Source organism: Petromyzon marinus, chromosome 5, assembly GCF_048934315.1.
Source record: "Petromyzon marinus isolate PM22_M1 ecotype Great Lakes invasive population chromosome 5, UKy_Petmar_22M1.pri1.0, whole genome shotgun sequence".
Lineage (NCBI taxonomy): Eukaryota > Metazoa > Chordata > Hyperoartia > Petromyzontiformes > Petromyzontidae > Petromyzon > Petromyzon marinus.
This window is the reverse complement of record NC_133671.1, coordinates 7,430,964-7,447,233: the sequence shown is the minus strand read 5'-3', so window position 1 is coordinate 7,447,233 and position 16,270 is coordinate 7,430,964. Positions and strand designations below refer to the sequence as shown.

The 16,270-nt window shown below is 45.2% G+C and overlaps 1 protein-coding gene across 2 annotated transcripts; it reads left to right on the top strand.

The window, feature by feature from the left end:
* Positions 1 to 16: 16 nt before the first annotated feature.
* On the top strand, positions 17 to 13,122 carry ACBD6 (acyl-CoA binding domain containing 6). 2 transcript variants are annotated; one of them, XM_032946762.2, is made up of 8 exons: positions 17 to 232; positions 2,002 to 2,066; positions 4,031 to 4,127; positions 5,289 to 5,368; positions 6,250 to 6,355; positions 7,250 to 7,339; positions 9,527 to 9,557; positions 10,021 to 13,122. In XM_032946762.2, exons 1-8 carry the CDS (start codon positions 98 to 100, stop codon positions 10,260 to 10,262), a joined length of 846 nt encoding a protein of 281 aa, XP_032802653.1. In that variant the 5' UTR covers positions 17 to 97; the 3' UTR covers positions 10,263 to 13,122. The 2 variants fall into 2 exon arrangements, with proteins under 2 accessions (XP_032802653.1, XP_032802655.1); XM_032946764.2 differs by having other exon boundaries at positions 37 to 232; positions 10,120 to 13,122.
* The last annotated feature ends 3,148 nt before the right edge of the window (positions 13,123 to 16,270 follow it).

Here is a 16,270-nt window from a genome sequence, read left to right as displayed (position 1 = left end):
TCACGACACACCCTCGTTTCACATCGCGGCCTTTGGCGCGCGTGCCCCTCGCAGCTTTACGGCAAGGTGGGTGGGGGGTTGTTGGCGACGTTTCGCGATGGCAGACGCTGGCGAGCCCGGCACCTCAGCGTCGCTCCGCTCCCGCTTCGACGGGGCCGCCTCCCGGGTGTCCGTGCTGGCGTCCAGCCTGCCCAGGGACGCGCTGCTGCAGCTGTACGCGCGGTACAAGCAGGTGAGCGACGGCGGCCTCCGCCGTGCGCCGCTGCGACGCAGGTCGCGGAGTACGGGGGGGGGGGGTGGAGATAGGCCCGCGTCTCCTAGTTTCTTGGCCGCAGCCTGTAGCCTAGGCCCCCCGCTGAGGGGATGGCCGTGACGAGGGGTTCGAGTGAGAGGGGACCGGGTGAGGTGGTGGTGGTGGTGGTGGGTGGGTGGGGGGCCTCAGGCGCAGCTGCCTCGGCTGGTGAAAGGCAGCGGAGGTGGGTGGCACAGTGGGGGGAGCGCAAGTGTGGTGCGTGTGTTCCAGTCGTCTCGTCGACCCACGTGCAACCACCTTTTTTACCCGGTGATCATCCCGCAGCGAACAGCTCCGCACTTGAACCGTGGGCCGCGAGGTGCACCTGGCCTGGCACGAGCGCTGTGGCGAATAGGCGGGGCGATTTTGTGAAGTTAAATAACAATCAGAATGTTTATTTAATACTGGAGGCATCCGATGACCTATGAAGCAATTTTTTTTTCACACTCAACGGATGTCCAGTAGGGGCAGGTCAGAACGTTACAACCTCAAAATATACAAAAACCCGAAAAGAGTTCAAAGTATAGGAATGGTAAACAAGTTAATTAATATATACAACTAAAACTAAGCAATGTTTCTTACATTACCACTGCTACTCGCTTCTTATTCAGAAGAGACCTGGCCACAAATGATAGCTCAACGAAGTGGCTTATCATGTGAAATAATACTAGAGCGTTAGTCATTGTGGGGTTTTTAGGATATCGTACGATGTAAGGTTGACCATAATCGTGTCGTTTTCAAAATACAATTATTGTTGCTCATGTTATCATAACTGTCTCATCTGCCGACAAACAGAAAATAAACCGAGCATTTAAACTTGTAATTAGCTATGCTTTGTTAAATGTGTGCTTTGAAAAATGTGGGTGTTTTTTTTCTGAATAATTAACGGCATAGACCATTCCAGCGCATGGTTGGGGCAGGTCGCTTGTGAAAAGGAGCTGTATAACGTAGTGGACCTTAACTTGTCAATATTCTGGAGCTAAATGCCACTTTATAGAGGTTTGCTGGCCACGAGAGGGCTTCACGAGAGAGAGAGAGTTCGTGTAGATTTGGTATTTCCCCATTTAAGGAATAGCAGATCAAAGTACAGGGGATTATTATATGATCCATAGTTCTGGCTGCATGGCCAAAATCGCATTACTGCGGCTTGTGTTTAATGTATCTCTATGGGTCTCAATGTGTCTATTGGCTTACTGTTTGGTCCATAGTTTTGCCACAGTCGCACTCCTAATTTTCCAACGGCATAGTTACATAGAACGGCATTTAGCATTATGTATGTGATGGACACAATGTGCATTATAAACGTTATGTAGCAAGTTATTATTTGTAAGACTTAAGGTAGGGTTATATTGAGTGAACTGCAGTTGAAATGTTTTTCGTACCGTCGTACAGCAAAGCAGAAAACAAGAAGATATAAATGTAACCTATAATTACTAAATTAATGGGAAATCAAGATTAATGGAAACTGATATTGGAATGATCGCGATATTGTGCGATTTGATATTGTATCGTGAAAAATTATATTACGACCACCCCTGTAAATCACCAAGTCACTATGTTCACAGTTGGCATATTCTTAGTCTGAGCAAACAAAAGCGTTTGGAAATCAGTAGGACATATTGGATTATGAATCTTGTATGTGGTGTACACCCTGCAGGAGTGTTGTATGATATTAATATAACACTCTCCTCTTGCGTGCATGTCACCAGGCTTCCATTGGCAAATGCAACACAACTAAGCCAGGCTTGTTTGACTTTGAAGGCAAGCAAAAATGGTAAGCTCTATTTATGAGTTGCTGCGTGCCGGGTGATAGATTTATCCATTCATTACTTGACTTGTTCGCCTGCATCCAGAGCAGTAATACAATTGTGTTGATTGCGTAATGATGCATCGATTCATCAGCTCGTAATACCTGCATTACATTACATGTGTAAGAATATTATTGGTTCTTTCGGTAAAGTCACGTTGAAGGGAAGCAATAAAATAATAAAATATATAAAACAATATAAAATATATATAAAACAATATATATTTTATCATTTTATTGTTTCCCTTCAACGTGAGGAGAGTGTTATATTAATATAAAACAATATGTATTTTATTGTTTCCCTTCAACGTGACTTTACCGAAAGAACCAAGAATATGAATCACTGCAGTCACGAAAGCTTTAAATCAAAATGTGTAAGAATGTTTTTCAACTCATAATGTATACAGTAAAGAATGGGTTCACATGGCCAGTATAGCCACAATTGTCCGATGTATTCACCACAATATCAAAATAATTGATTCTTGAATATAATTGTGACATAGAATATTAACAGTTCATTGAATCGATGGGTGGGATGCATGTACACCTGTAGTGTGGCGAGATGTTAACTACCTCGCCTGGTATACAGGAGGGGACATGGTTTCAAGCCTGAACCTGACACTGGTATATTTAGAGTTTGCATGTTCTCCCCGTGATCGCGTGAATTTTTCCATCCACATTTAGAAATATGTGCTTTGAGTATTTGGCTGCTGTACATTTACACATGATAAGCCACTTCTTTGCGCTATCATTTGTGGCCAGGTCGCTTCTGCAAAAGAGCTATATAGCTCAGTGGGCCTTACCTGCTAAAATATAAAGAGTTTAGTAGTTTCAGTAAAACATTTTATATTACAGAGCTCTGGAGGTTTCATCGAACATTTTTAGTTACACGGATACATTGTCTGCAAGTATCTGCGCAGCTGTTTGTGGAGAATCTGCAGACATCGAATGATGATATTTCACAGATGTCAGCGGGTGTCGCACAAGTGCACAACCATTGCAGTAATTGTTAAGCATCATCAACTGGGATGAATGCACAAAGGCCTTTTGGTGCTTGCAAGAGGGTCTCCTACTTCTTAAAACGAATGTGTTCAGTCATGGTCAGGGCATGCATGAAGGTGTCCGCTCTCAGTGGGCAAGCAGTGCCTTAAGGGAAATTCGAATGGCCCACGACTAAACTGCTTACAGATTCACTTTAATAGGTTATATCCAACACTAGACGCCACTGTTACATTCTGTAATTGGTGTTTTGCTGCATGTCATTTTCACCGTGTATATTTCAGCTCTCGGTGTAGAACAAGGCTGAAACTCAGTAGGTGTTTGGAACCATGTGTAAATAACCACGAGGAACAGTGATGCAAAAGCTGTTGGGTTAGATACTGATCCTATCAGAGATTGTGCAGACTGCTGATTGTGCCATCCTAAGGGTGGCGAGATGTTAACTACCTCGTCTGGAATGCTGGATGGCTTCGGTTTGATCCCGACCCTGACGCCTGTATATTTGGAGTGTGCATGTTCTCCCCGTGCTTGTGCGGATTTTTCTCCGAGTCGTCCAGTTTTTCTCTCCACATGTAGAAATATGCGTTTAGAGTATTTGGCTGCTTATAAATTTCCATGTGATAAGCTACTTGGTTGAACTGTAATTTGTGGTCAGGTCACTTCTGAAAAATAGCTATATGGCTCAATTAAACAAGTTGAGTTATATTTTGATTTAAAGCTTTCGTGACTGCAGGGATTCATATTTTTTGTTCTTTCGGTAAAGTCACGTAGAAGGGAAACAATAAAGAGCCAAGAATAAGTTTAGTTATAGTTTAATAGATTCTAGCAACATTTTAGCACTTATTTTGGGTAAAGAAACAATCCATGCTGTTTGCATATGAATTAACCTTAGTGTGTGCACATTTATGTACCTGTGTGTTGTTGTGTTTTAGGGAGGCATGGAATGCACTGGGAGCCATGTCAAAAGAGCAGGCTATGACTGAATATCTCGCTCTAGTCAATAAACTGGATCCCCAGTGGTCGGAGCAGGTGAGTAAGCTTTTAGGTGTGCTCTAGCCTAGAAAATGGTATACGTTGCATGGCATATGTGTATTTGTCTGCACATGATGTTAAAATATAACAGAAATCAAATGTGTGTGGCCATCTGGCCCTTATTGTCACAAGCTGTCATGTTTATCACTTGTGTCTATGGTGGTCTAATTGTCATTTACAATTGTTACCACAGTTGTTTAAAGCCCCTTCTATAAATGAGCTACAGTGTGCATCCTGTGTCATATCTGTGCTTGTACATACTCTATGTACAGGCTTCCAGTTTTAGTCAGCTACACGTAGCAATGCAATGCATATCGCGTAACCAGTAATTTGATGGGGCACCTGCAGTGTACGTGGAGGACAGAAGTTAACTAACAATAACATTTTAAAGTGATAAAAAAATCACCAGCAATAAAATAGCCTTATAATTACATCTTAATAGCGTGAACCCTTGACTCTTTTGAAACTTGTTTGGATAAGACTGACTGATGGGTGGGTTCAGCGATGGGCAGTTTTGGTTAAAAAGCAAAAATAGTAAAATTTCGATTTGAAGCTTTTGTGACTGCAAGGATTCATCTTCTTTGGTTCTTTCGGTAAAGTCACGTAGAATGAGAATAAAATAATAAAATAACACAATAAAATTCTCACGACGTTTCGGCCACAACGCAAGCGGCCGTCTTGAGGTGAAAGGTCGTCCCGACAGTTCTGTACCTTTCACCTGAAGACGGCCGCTTGCGTTGTGGCCGAAACGTCGTGAGAATTTTATTGTGTTATTTTATTATTTTATTTTCATTCTACGTGACTTTACCGAAAGAACCAAAGAAGAGCAAAAATAGTAGGTAAGGGCTCAGGGAGTCAACTATTTCAAGGGAGACCTGGATAGATAAATGGGGCAGATGTGACCTTAAGTAGGCTTTTAGAGTACAGGCGTTAAGCCTATTGGCTGTCTTTTAAATGGAATAGGATCACCATTTGATCTTTTTCCTGTCTATGAAGTGACTGGGCCTGTCAAATGAGCGTGGAATTACCACCACTGCCACAGGTCGTAGACACACATTAAGTGCCTCCCCACATTAACTCGAGTGGGGAAACTGCTGACTCGTGTCACTCACATGAATGCTGCCGACCTTGGATGTGCGCCTCTCTCGACCCGCACAGGTGAATTTGGAAGGGAACCGCAAAGTCACGTCGGGCTTTGGCCCCGTTATGAGCTCACTCTACAAGGAGGAGATCATCAGGTGAGTGTTGATGGTGGACGGCGGTGGTAACTGCCTTTCAGCGAGCCGTTTTACAATTCCGTCGTCCCATGTTCATTCCCAGCACTTTAACACCAACGGCAAATTAGGCATTTGAACCTGGCCTGTGGCTCACCTTGGTTGACGCAAACTAAAATGTATAATATTATGTTCATTAATGTGAATAAGAGCGCTAGCAGTGAGGCAAAGGCTGCTTTGTGTGGGCGGTGCTGGTCAGACCTCCCCTTTGGTGTTATTTGCTGACCTATATAGGTGCTCTAAAACAAGGAAAAGCAAGCAAAATGAGCTATAAGACTAAACTGAACATCTTAAGAACATGCGTGTTCAGTACAGCTTCGTATGCCTGCGAGACATGGACGTAAAAAAGACTGACAGAGCTAAGATATTGGCACTCGAAATGTAATGCGACAGAAGGATACTTAATCTAAGCTGAACCAAGAAGAGGGTTGTGCATAGAAGAATACCTGATGATGCAGGCAGTGATGAGTAGGAATCTGGAACTATTTGGACACACGTGTAGGATGGACAACAACAGGAACATTAAAAGTGTTGTTCGGGGAAAAATGGAAGGAACAGGAAAGGGAGGAAGACCTAATAGAGAATGGCTTCTTGATGACGACATAAGAGATTGGTGTCAGAAAGATGTGGTACTACTTGAGCATATTGGCACAGGACAGAGGAAAGTAGAAACAAATGACGACATGTGCAGTGGAGACCTACGGGCTATCTGCCCATGGATTGTGATGATGTGATGATGAAAACAGCATGTGCCTCCACCAGTTGGTATGACCATTATATTTTTTATGAAGAAATCGCTCGTGAAAGCTCATTGTATGGTTCTGATTGTATGAACGTGTGTGCAGGGAGGAGGACAAGACTGTATTTGATCATTGCAAAGATAATGAGGTGAACCGACTGGCAGCAGCCCTCAAACAAGATGCCTTTGACATAAACCAGCGAGATGAGGAGGTGCGTGTACCTGTGTGTGTGTGAAAGAAGTTCTACATACATACACGTAATAATTATACGCCTTTACAGAATGCAGACTTGTGTAATTGTGCGTGCGAGCTGTGTTTGTGTGTGGTAGCTCACTACGAGAAGCTCCTCTTTGATTTTAGTGGCAACAGCTATATTTAAAGCATTGCTTAGGACCAAATCACCCGGAATGTGCTCGATCTTGTCAGATCTGAGAAGCTGAGCAGAGTCTGAGCCTGGATAATGCCTGAATGGGCAAACACCTTTGCTTAAACTGTTATCGATTGATGAAATTCGTGGTGGGAAGAGGGCAGTGCAGCGAAATGCATTGTTGTACTGCCCTCCTATGCTCCCATGTCTGCTCCCGGCCTTCACCGACCTGCACCTACCATCATGGTGAAGTCATCCGTGTCGTGGTTCTCATCCAGCGGCGGATTGACAAGAGGGTACTTGTCCATTTGAAGCATCGTCAGTTGGTTAATTTGCCCTGCTGTACAATGTGCTTTGTTAAACTAGTACTCAAATGTGGCTTCTGTGGGACTGGCTGCACCAGCCACTCATACATTGCTGGCCTGTAATCAGTAACACCCTTTGTAGCCAGGTAAGGATCCATGAAGAAATTAATTGCTTTAAAAAAATTGCGAAATTCAACATAAGCATCGTATTGACCACACCACCCCAATCATGAGCCACGCTAGCCCTAAATAGTGCTTACTGACAGCACTTGAATCCGTTTATGAGCTATAAGGGATAATAATGGTCTCTTCTGTATGTGCGTGCTTTATCATACTTAATGTGCACGGCAAGAGGAGGGCCTTCATTTCGCAGTGGATTGACAAAGGGCCATAAGTTAACCATCGTCTGTGTGTGTAACTTGCGTGTGTGCAGGGACGCACACTGCTCCACTGGGCCTGTGATCGCGGGCACCTTGAGACGGTGGAACTTCTGTTGAAGCGTGGCGCAAATGTCAACTCGCAGGTAGTACCGGCCGACGTGCACATGTTGGGGTGGTTGGTGGAGCAGCTATGCCGGCTATGTTGGCAGTATGGCAAGTGTGGGCTAGGTTCCATCTGTCCCATCTGTATGGGATAGAGTGTTACCCCCTTGTGCAGGGGTGGGTTTTCTCCCAGTGCTCTGGTTTCTCCCCTCATGTATAAACACTCACCATGATTAATTGGCTGAAAACGTTTTAATATGTGCGCCTCCATGTTCGCACATTGGGCAGTGTTGTGTGATGCACTATATAAAAACTCAACATTTTTATTGATGTATGCCAGTGTGTTTGTATATTAACGATCTGTTTGGCATCCTAAACTGATCTTGGCCTCTATTCGGTTGACTCAACTTCAAATATGTACTTGGTACAGCATGTGAGCATCATAACTGGGGATATCTGCAGCGAGGTATGATGTTGGCTACACCACCACCACCTTGTATGTCGTTCCAGTCTTAACGGGTGCTCACTAACAACACGTGCCCCTGTGGTGTACAAGGATAAACAGTGGATCCTTGCAATTCTGCTGCTGTGTTCATCATGATAAGTGAATGGTGGAGCTGGCTGCATATATTTGTTTGGCGGTTGATGGCGTCAATGATATCATAGCATCTACCCTGTCACTGGAGCGCTGTGGTGGTGAGATGTTAACTACCTTGCCTGGTATACAAGAGGTTGTGGGTTCGATCCTGACTGACACCTCTATATTTGGTCTCATGGATTTTTCTCCGGGTCCTCCAGTTTTTCCCTCCACATTTATAAACATGCATTTAGAGTATTTGGCTGCTATACATTTCCACATGATAAACCACTTGTTGGGCCATTATTTGTGGTCCAGGTCGCTTCTGAAAAAGAGCTATATAGCTCAATGGCCCTTACCTGCTAAAATAAAAAGAGTAACTAGTTAATACCAGTGGTGCCTGCACCAATTACCAGGCCTGGTGGTGCACGCCTGAAAACCAGCACCATGGAGGCAAGGCTGTTGGATGAATACAATACAATTTGGATTTATATATTGTCTAAAATGTAGCCACATCTCAAGACACTGCATGGACTAGTGGCCATATGTATTACGTAGTGAAACGTAGACAAAGACTGAGATCACCTGTATAGCCTTAACAGACTGTTGGGGCAAGTGCTGTTAGCAAGCATCTATGAAGGCTGACACGGTACACTAGGGGGTAGGTGGCCAGCACCGCGCCTTTGACCGCCTTTGTTTCCCAGTGGTGATGATTTTTATACACCGTATCAGGTCCTCATTTGAGGCTGAGTCGACCTATGGGAGGCCCAGGAGCGATTACAATCATCGTCACTGGTGTTGGCCATGAGCGGGAATCGAACTCAGATCACCGCGACACCTAAACGGAGATTTATACACACACACCATTGGTTGCTGTAAAACTCCCAACGTGTAGAGATGCGAGGTGACCAGGAGATGGCAGTACATCAAACGGATGGATTTGTGACCCATTTATGGATGTTTCTTGTCCGCTTTGTAAGCATAATTTTTCTCCCGCTACTATGGTATCCTGAAAATGTTTTAAAATAAAAAAATAAGTTGCCCAACACCCAAGTGCTCACCCCCCTCCAGAGAGATGTTGAGGCTTTCCTGGGTAGAACTGCTTTTTGTGTTTGAGTCGGTTGTCCTCCCTCCGCACCTACGATTGGCACGGTTGGCGATGCACGGTGTGCAAGAAGTTCAACATGCGTACGTCAATAAACCGTTACTGGGCACGCGACAAATTGCCATGCTCACAATTCGATGAATCGTGTTGATTGGGGATCACATTGTGATTCAATAATTATTTTATTAGCTGTGGCGGGGGTATCGAAAGCCCCTTTTGGCCGCAGGGTTTACATGAACCAGTTTCATCATGGAATCAGAAATAATTGATATTCACACGCACGGTGCCTCTGTTCATATAATAAATATCCTTTATGAATTGATGCATTGCTAATTATTTGCTTGATCACATCCCCATCATGTGTTTGTTCATCCAGTCTAGCTCTGAAAATAATGTATAATAATGGACATTTGATCATGGAGCGGAAACTCTCTATCGAGCCTTGTAGTATTGACTGAGAGGCATATTGAAATGACCACAGTGTTTGTCTTGTTTGGAAGCAGGTTGTGGATGTTTAATGGCCTAAACCTGTGTGATTTGTGGCAGGACGATGAGGGACAGACAGCTCTGCATTATGGTGAGTTGCCACACGTGGATAGAGACATGCATGTACACACTCACACCTATCTGGCACGCATGCACACTCACACTGCATTTACTGGATAATGCACTCTCGAGCACATTTGTATCCACTGATACGCCTTTTCCCTGATGGTGCCATTGGGCTTGTGACATAAAATTGCTTGATTCAGCCCATCATCATTCTGGGGGTCGATAAAAACGAACACCACCTTGTCGAAAAGGCTTCATAGAGTCACCGGCTCCATCTACAGCAATGGAAAATATCCACCACTGGCTTCCCGCTGTTAAGCGAGATGAGTATTGAGTGGAGAAACACGTTTATTTTTGATGACACGTAATTACCCCTTACACTTGCGTGTGCATTTCATGTCGTGTTAGTACCGCGCACATTGAGCTGTGCACATTTTTCGGTGGACACTCAAACCCTTCTGTCTCCCATTTCTTTCGCTTGCACACAGAGCAGCCACCTGTAGATTGCCCGAGCCTCATGCTGTACCTGAACACGCGTCGGCTAACGACATGCCCGTATGCCCTGCCCCCTTGCTCAATGGGACAAGCGTGCGGCTGCGACTTCCCAGCCGCCGTTCGTCTTCTCCTGGCATTTGGTGCCGACCCATCGATCCCCGACTCGGAGGGGACGCTACCCTCCCAGCTGGCCGACACCGCGCAGACCGCACAGGCTCTCACGCAGACGGGATAGCACCGCCCACACTCGCCCACAGGCAGGCTGCCTCAACACGGCAATCAACGCTACTCTTCTCGCACCACAGACGTGCGCTCGCTTTGGATGGCAGATGCCCGATTGGGCTGGCACCATCCGCGTGTTCACGCAGACTCCCACCAGCACCACAGGCCGTGTTTGTGTGACCGGTTTTGAGTAGGTTGGGCACGGATACTGCTATCGTCCTTTTATCCACCCTTGATTGGACCTGGTTTATGAGTGTTAGAGAGTTGATGGTCTCAGCCTGGTCACCAATGGTCACTTAATTTGGAATATTAAAGTTTTGATTAATATATGAACATCACCGTTACGGCAAAGCACTCTTGCGGGTCATGCAGCATTGCAACTTGTGACTTCGCAGGAAGATCCGTGATGTCACGTTCCAGTGCCATTCTCGGACAGTGCGTAATGTTGCACGGCTCGCTGTGAGAGTTTTCGAAAGGTCATTGCTTTTCTCAAGAGCGCAATGGCTGTACACATCAAACGGAATATAAATGGGAGAGAAAGAACCTCGGCATCGGTGGCTGGGCTTGTCACCTGCTCCGTGACCAAAGTGGCTTAAAGTTCCATTTAGTCTAGTTTAATAGTCTCTTGTTACGTTTCATTTTATCCCCTTCAAGTTTTTTTTTTTAATCGAAGCTTTTCTGAGTTTGAAACTATTACAAGTGCGCAGCGCATTGTTACCCACCTGCAGCCACCAAGGAGCTGGGGTTTGTTTTTGCCAGTCATTCAAATTAAAACAAAGATACCCCGTATAGCCTAAACAGACTGTTGGGGCAAGTGCTGGTAGCGAGTAGCACCTATGAAGGCCAGAACGGCACATAAAGGGGGTGGGTGGCCAGCACCACGCCCGGCCGCCTTTGTCTCCCTAGTGGCAATATTTACGCGTCATGCCAGGTACTCATTTGAGGCTGAGTCGACCTAGCGGATGCCCAGGACCGATTCAGATAATCGTCACTGGTGTCGGCCGTGAGCGGGAATTGAACTCGGGACGTTGGGTCCGTAGCGCAGCGCGCTAACCGCTACAATACCGCTCCCCACAATACAAACTAAACACACATCCACATGCATATGTAAACACTTATACACACTTTCGTATATAATTACACTCTAGGGCACAATCACGGCACAGTCACGTAAATAGTACAAAGATTAAGATCCTCATAGCCTTTAACCGAATGCTGGGATGGCGCTGTTAATAACATTCACAGCCCTTTGCCAATCCACTGCTGGATGAAAACCTCCCAAAGTCACGTCAGTCATCAGGTTTGATTGACCATACTACACCACATTGGTCATTGTGAGTTGGTGAAGGGAGGCCCGAAACTGATGTATATTTCACTACGAACTGACGTTAGCTGTGGCTGGGAACATGAACTCGGGCCACTGGGTTCACAGCACAGTGCATTAACCCCTGTGCCGCCGCTCCCCACAAACAACGCAAAGATATACATACACACACAATGCAAACGTATAGACAATAGACTTCTACACATTCATACATGGTTAAACATGAACACACATTTTAAACGTTCGCAAATAATTTTGCACAAGCATCGCTCGGACGCGTAAATATTCACATGCAAAGTCACACTCTCATACGATCAGTGGTCACAATGTAAATGTAGAAGTACCGGTGTGAAACCTATTCATCCTCAACCCAATGTTTCACTGCCGTCTCCACTCTGCGGAGACATCGTAGAATAGGAACCGTTCCGAAATGTACTGGTAGAAAGGACTGGTGTTCTGAGAAGTTCTGGTATATTTCCACCACTGTATATGACAACATATACACTTAAAACGAACACACCCACATACACACACAGTGAAACGCGGTGTAGAAAAGCATAAACACGCGTACAAAATAGGCTGTGCAAGTTTATAAACACGGCTCTGGTCCTCTTTACATGCCGACCACTTAAAACTGGTCATGGAAATGAAATGTTTGTACGCTTGAATCAGGATTCATGCACTTACATGCATGTACACAGCAAGTCCTCGTTTATCGCACTCGTCATGTATGCGTTTATGAAAAAGTGCAGCATTTAGCGAAAACGGCATCGAGCGAAAACAATTCCCCCCATAAATGTAACGGTAACATTTGGCCGGATGCAGTGGATGCGCGCACAGCGAGAAAGCGAGACCAATAGCTGCGGGTATGCACCGGCGTGTTGCCGTAGCTCTCCGCGCAGCGTGTCACTGCACCGCTCGGCCACGCAGCTTCGACAGAGTAGTCCGGCGTCGACCCCTCGGAAAGCGCATTCGAACGGTGCGTGCACGAAAAGCGTTCCATAACGGTAGGAGCGCGTCGTGCCGAAAGCACCGTCGCGTGAGTGCGCGTTAAGCGAGGGCTTGCCGTACTGGCACGAACATGCCACACTCACTGCAGCTTGTAGCATCTCCACCGGTGCGCAACACATGCCACGTGGCCTGTGAACTGTCGAACATTGATGTATGACGATGGTTTTGGGCAGCTCCGTTCAGACTCGCGTTGCCATCCACAAACTTTACCGGTCACAGCAAAAAATTACTTACAAATGAGCGCTTGCACACAAGTCTACTCCCCCAACCCTGTGATGTACATATATTTGAGTGATGTATTAATATAGCTCCAATGACAGCAGGATATTGATAATTGAAAAAATAAATTGCGTACTCATTCGGCCTATCATTGTTTTTTGTGACATTAATTTATTTCTTTAATTTAATTATTTTATTGCATGCCGTTCACAATTCTCTTTGGAACGATTAACACAAGGTCACCAGTCCAAAGAACGTGTGGTGTATAAATGGGTACGTTATGCAAGCCGTTGTTTTAATAAAAAAAAACATACACAAAGGAATGAGGCACTCGTGTTGTATACGATGCAGTTTTGTGTTTTCAAGACTTTCGTAATGCTTTTCTCTATTAATTTTCACATATTGGCCATGGACATCCATGTATGTAACTCACCACGGGTGCAGCTCCCATTTGGAAGGTCCCAAGAGTTCAATGAAGCCATCGTCACTGCGCTCGATACAATTCTTGCCACTTTGGGAAGCGAAAATTGGTCATCGTCTGCTGGAGGAGAGTTGGATCCCCCCTGCGGAATGTCTGCCACTCTTGGGAGCCACGTGTTTATATCAGAATCATGAATCTTTATTTATACACTGCAGAAATCTGATGAGCTGCGAAGCTCTTTTTCACATCTCCTGTGGGGGGTCAGAAAGTTACAACAACAACAAACAATACTAAAAAACCGATAGGAACGCAAATTGTAGGAAAAGTCATCAAAACACTAAAAATAAATACGTTAAATAGATCATGTAAATTCTCATTGCAAAAGTACAATTCCCAAGCTTGTCCAAAGCAGCAAACAAGCTATGATGTGTCAACATAAGCATTGTGCTGGCCACACCAAAGTATAGGAAGGAAGTAAATCACTAAAATAAACTAAACTTTGTATTTATTCGATCAGCTACAGTGAGGGAAAAAAGTATTTGATCCCCTGATGATTTTGTACGTTTGCCCACTGACAAAGAAATGATCAGTCTATAATTTTAATGGTAGGTTTATTTGAACAGTGAGAGAATAACAAACAAAAATCCAGAAAAACGCATGGCAAAAATGTTATAAATTGATTGGCATTTTAATGAGGGAAATAAATATTTGACCCCTCTGCAAAACATGACTTAGTACTTGGTGGCAAAACCCTTGTTGGCAATCACAGAGGTCAGACGTTTCTTGTAGTTTGCACACATCTCAGGAGGGATTTTGTCCCACTCCTCTTTGCAGATCTTCTCCAAGTCATTAAGGTTTCGAGGCTGATGTTTGGCAATTCGAACCTTCAGCTCCCTCCACAGATTTTCTATGGGATTAAGGTCTGGAGACTGGCTAGGCCATTCCAGGACATTAAAGTGCTTCTTCTTGAGCCACTCCTTTGTTGCCTTGGCCATGTGTTTTGGGTCATTGTCATGCTGGAATACCCATCCACGACCCATTTTCAATGCCCTGGCTGAGGGAAAGAGGTTCTCACCCAAGATTTGACGGTACATGGCCCCGTCCATCGTCCCTTTGATGTGGTGAAGTTGTCCTGTCCCCTTAGCAGAAAACACCCTCAAAGCATAATGTTTCCACCTCCATGTGTGACGGTGGAGATGGTGTTCTTGGGGTCATAGGCAGCATTCCTCCTCCAAACACGGCTAGTTGAGTTGATGCCAAAGAGCTCCATTTTGGTCTCATCTGACCATAACACTTTCACACAGTTGTCCTCTGAATCATTCAGATTTTCACTGGCAAACTTCAGACGGGCATGTATATCTGCTTTCTTGAGCAGGGGGACCTTGCGGGCGCTGCAGGATTTCAGTCCTTCACGGCGTAGTGTTACCAATTGTTTTCTTGGTGACTATGGTCCCAGCTGCCTTGAGATCATTGACAAGATCCTCCCGTGTAGTTCTGGGCTGATTCCTCACCGTTCTCATGATCATTGCAACTCCACGAGGTGAGATCTTGCATGGAGCCCCAGGCTGAGGGAGATTGACAGTTCTTTTGTGTTTCTTCCATTTGCGAATAATCACACCAACTGTTGTCACCTTCTCGCCAAGCTGCTTGGCAATGGTATTGTAGCCCATTCCAGCCTTGTGTAGGTCTACAATCTTGTCCCTTACATCCTTGGATAGCTCTTTGGTCTTTGCCATGGTGGAGAGTTTGGAATCTGATTGATTGCTTCTGTGGACAGGTGTCTTTTATACAGGTAACAGATTTGCATTTTAATGAGGGAAATAAGTATTTGACCCCTCTGCAAAACATGACTTAGTACTTGGTGGCAAATCCTTTCTTGGCAATCACAGAGGTCAGACGTTTCTTGAAGTTGGCCACCAGGTTTGCACACATCTCAGGAGGGATTTTGTCCCACTCTTTGCAGATCTTCTCCAAGTCATTAAGGTTTCGAGGCTGACGTTTGGCAACTCAAACCTTCAACTCCCTCCACAGATTTTCTATGGGATTAAGGTCTGGAGACTGGCTAGGACACTCCAGGACATTAAAGTGCTTCTACTTGAGCCACTCATTTGTTGCCTTGGCCATGTGTTTTGGGTCATTGTCATGCTGGAATACCCATCCACGACCCATTTTCAATGCCCTGGCTGAGGGAAGGAGGTTCTCACCCAAGATTTGATGGTACATGGCCCCGTCCATCGTCCCTTTGGTGCGGTGAAGTTGTCCTGTCCCCTTAGCAGAAAACACCCCCAAAGCATAATGTTTCCACCTCCATGTTTGACGGTGGGGATGGTGTTCTTGGGGTCATAGGCAGCATTCCTCCTCCTCCAAACACGGCGAGTTGAGTTGATGCCAAAGAGCTCCATTTTGGTCTCATCTGACCACAACACTTTCACCCAGTTGTCCTCTGAATCATTCAGATGTTCATTGGCAAACTTCAGACGGGCATGTATATGTGCTTCCTTGAGCACGGGGACCTTGCGAGTGCTGCAGGATTTCAGTCCTTCACGGCGTAGTGTGTTACCAATTGTTTTATTGGTGACTATGGTCCCAGCTGCCTTGAGATCATTGACAAGATCCTCCCGTGTACTTCTGGGCTGATTCCTCACCGTTCTCATGATCATTGCAACTCCACGAGGTGAGATCTTGCATGGAGCCCCAGGCCGAGGGAGATTGACAGTTCTTTTGTGTTTCTTCCATTTGCGAATAATCGCACCAACTGTTGTCACCTTCTCACCAAGCTGTTTGGCAATGGTCTTGTAGCCCATTCCAGCCTTGTGTAGGTCTACAATCTTGTCCCTGACATCTTTGGAGAGCTCTTTGGTCTTGGTGGAGAGTTTGGAATCTGATTGATTGATTGTTTCTGTGGACAGGTGTCTTTTATACAGGTAACAAGCTGAGATTAGGAGCACTCCCTTTAAGAGTGTGCTCTTAATCTCAGCTCATTATCTGTATTAAAGACACCTGGGAGCTAGAAATCTTTCTATTTGAGAGGGGGTCAAATACTTAT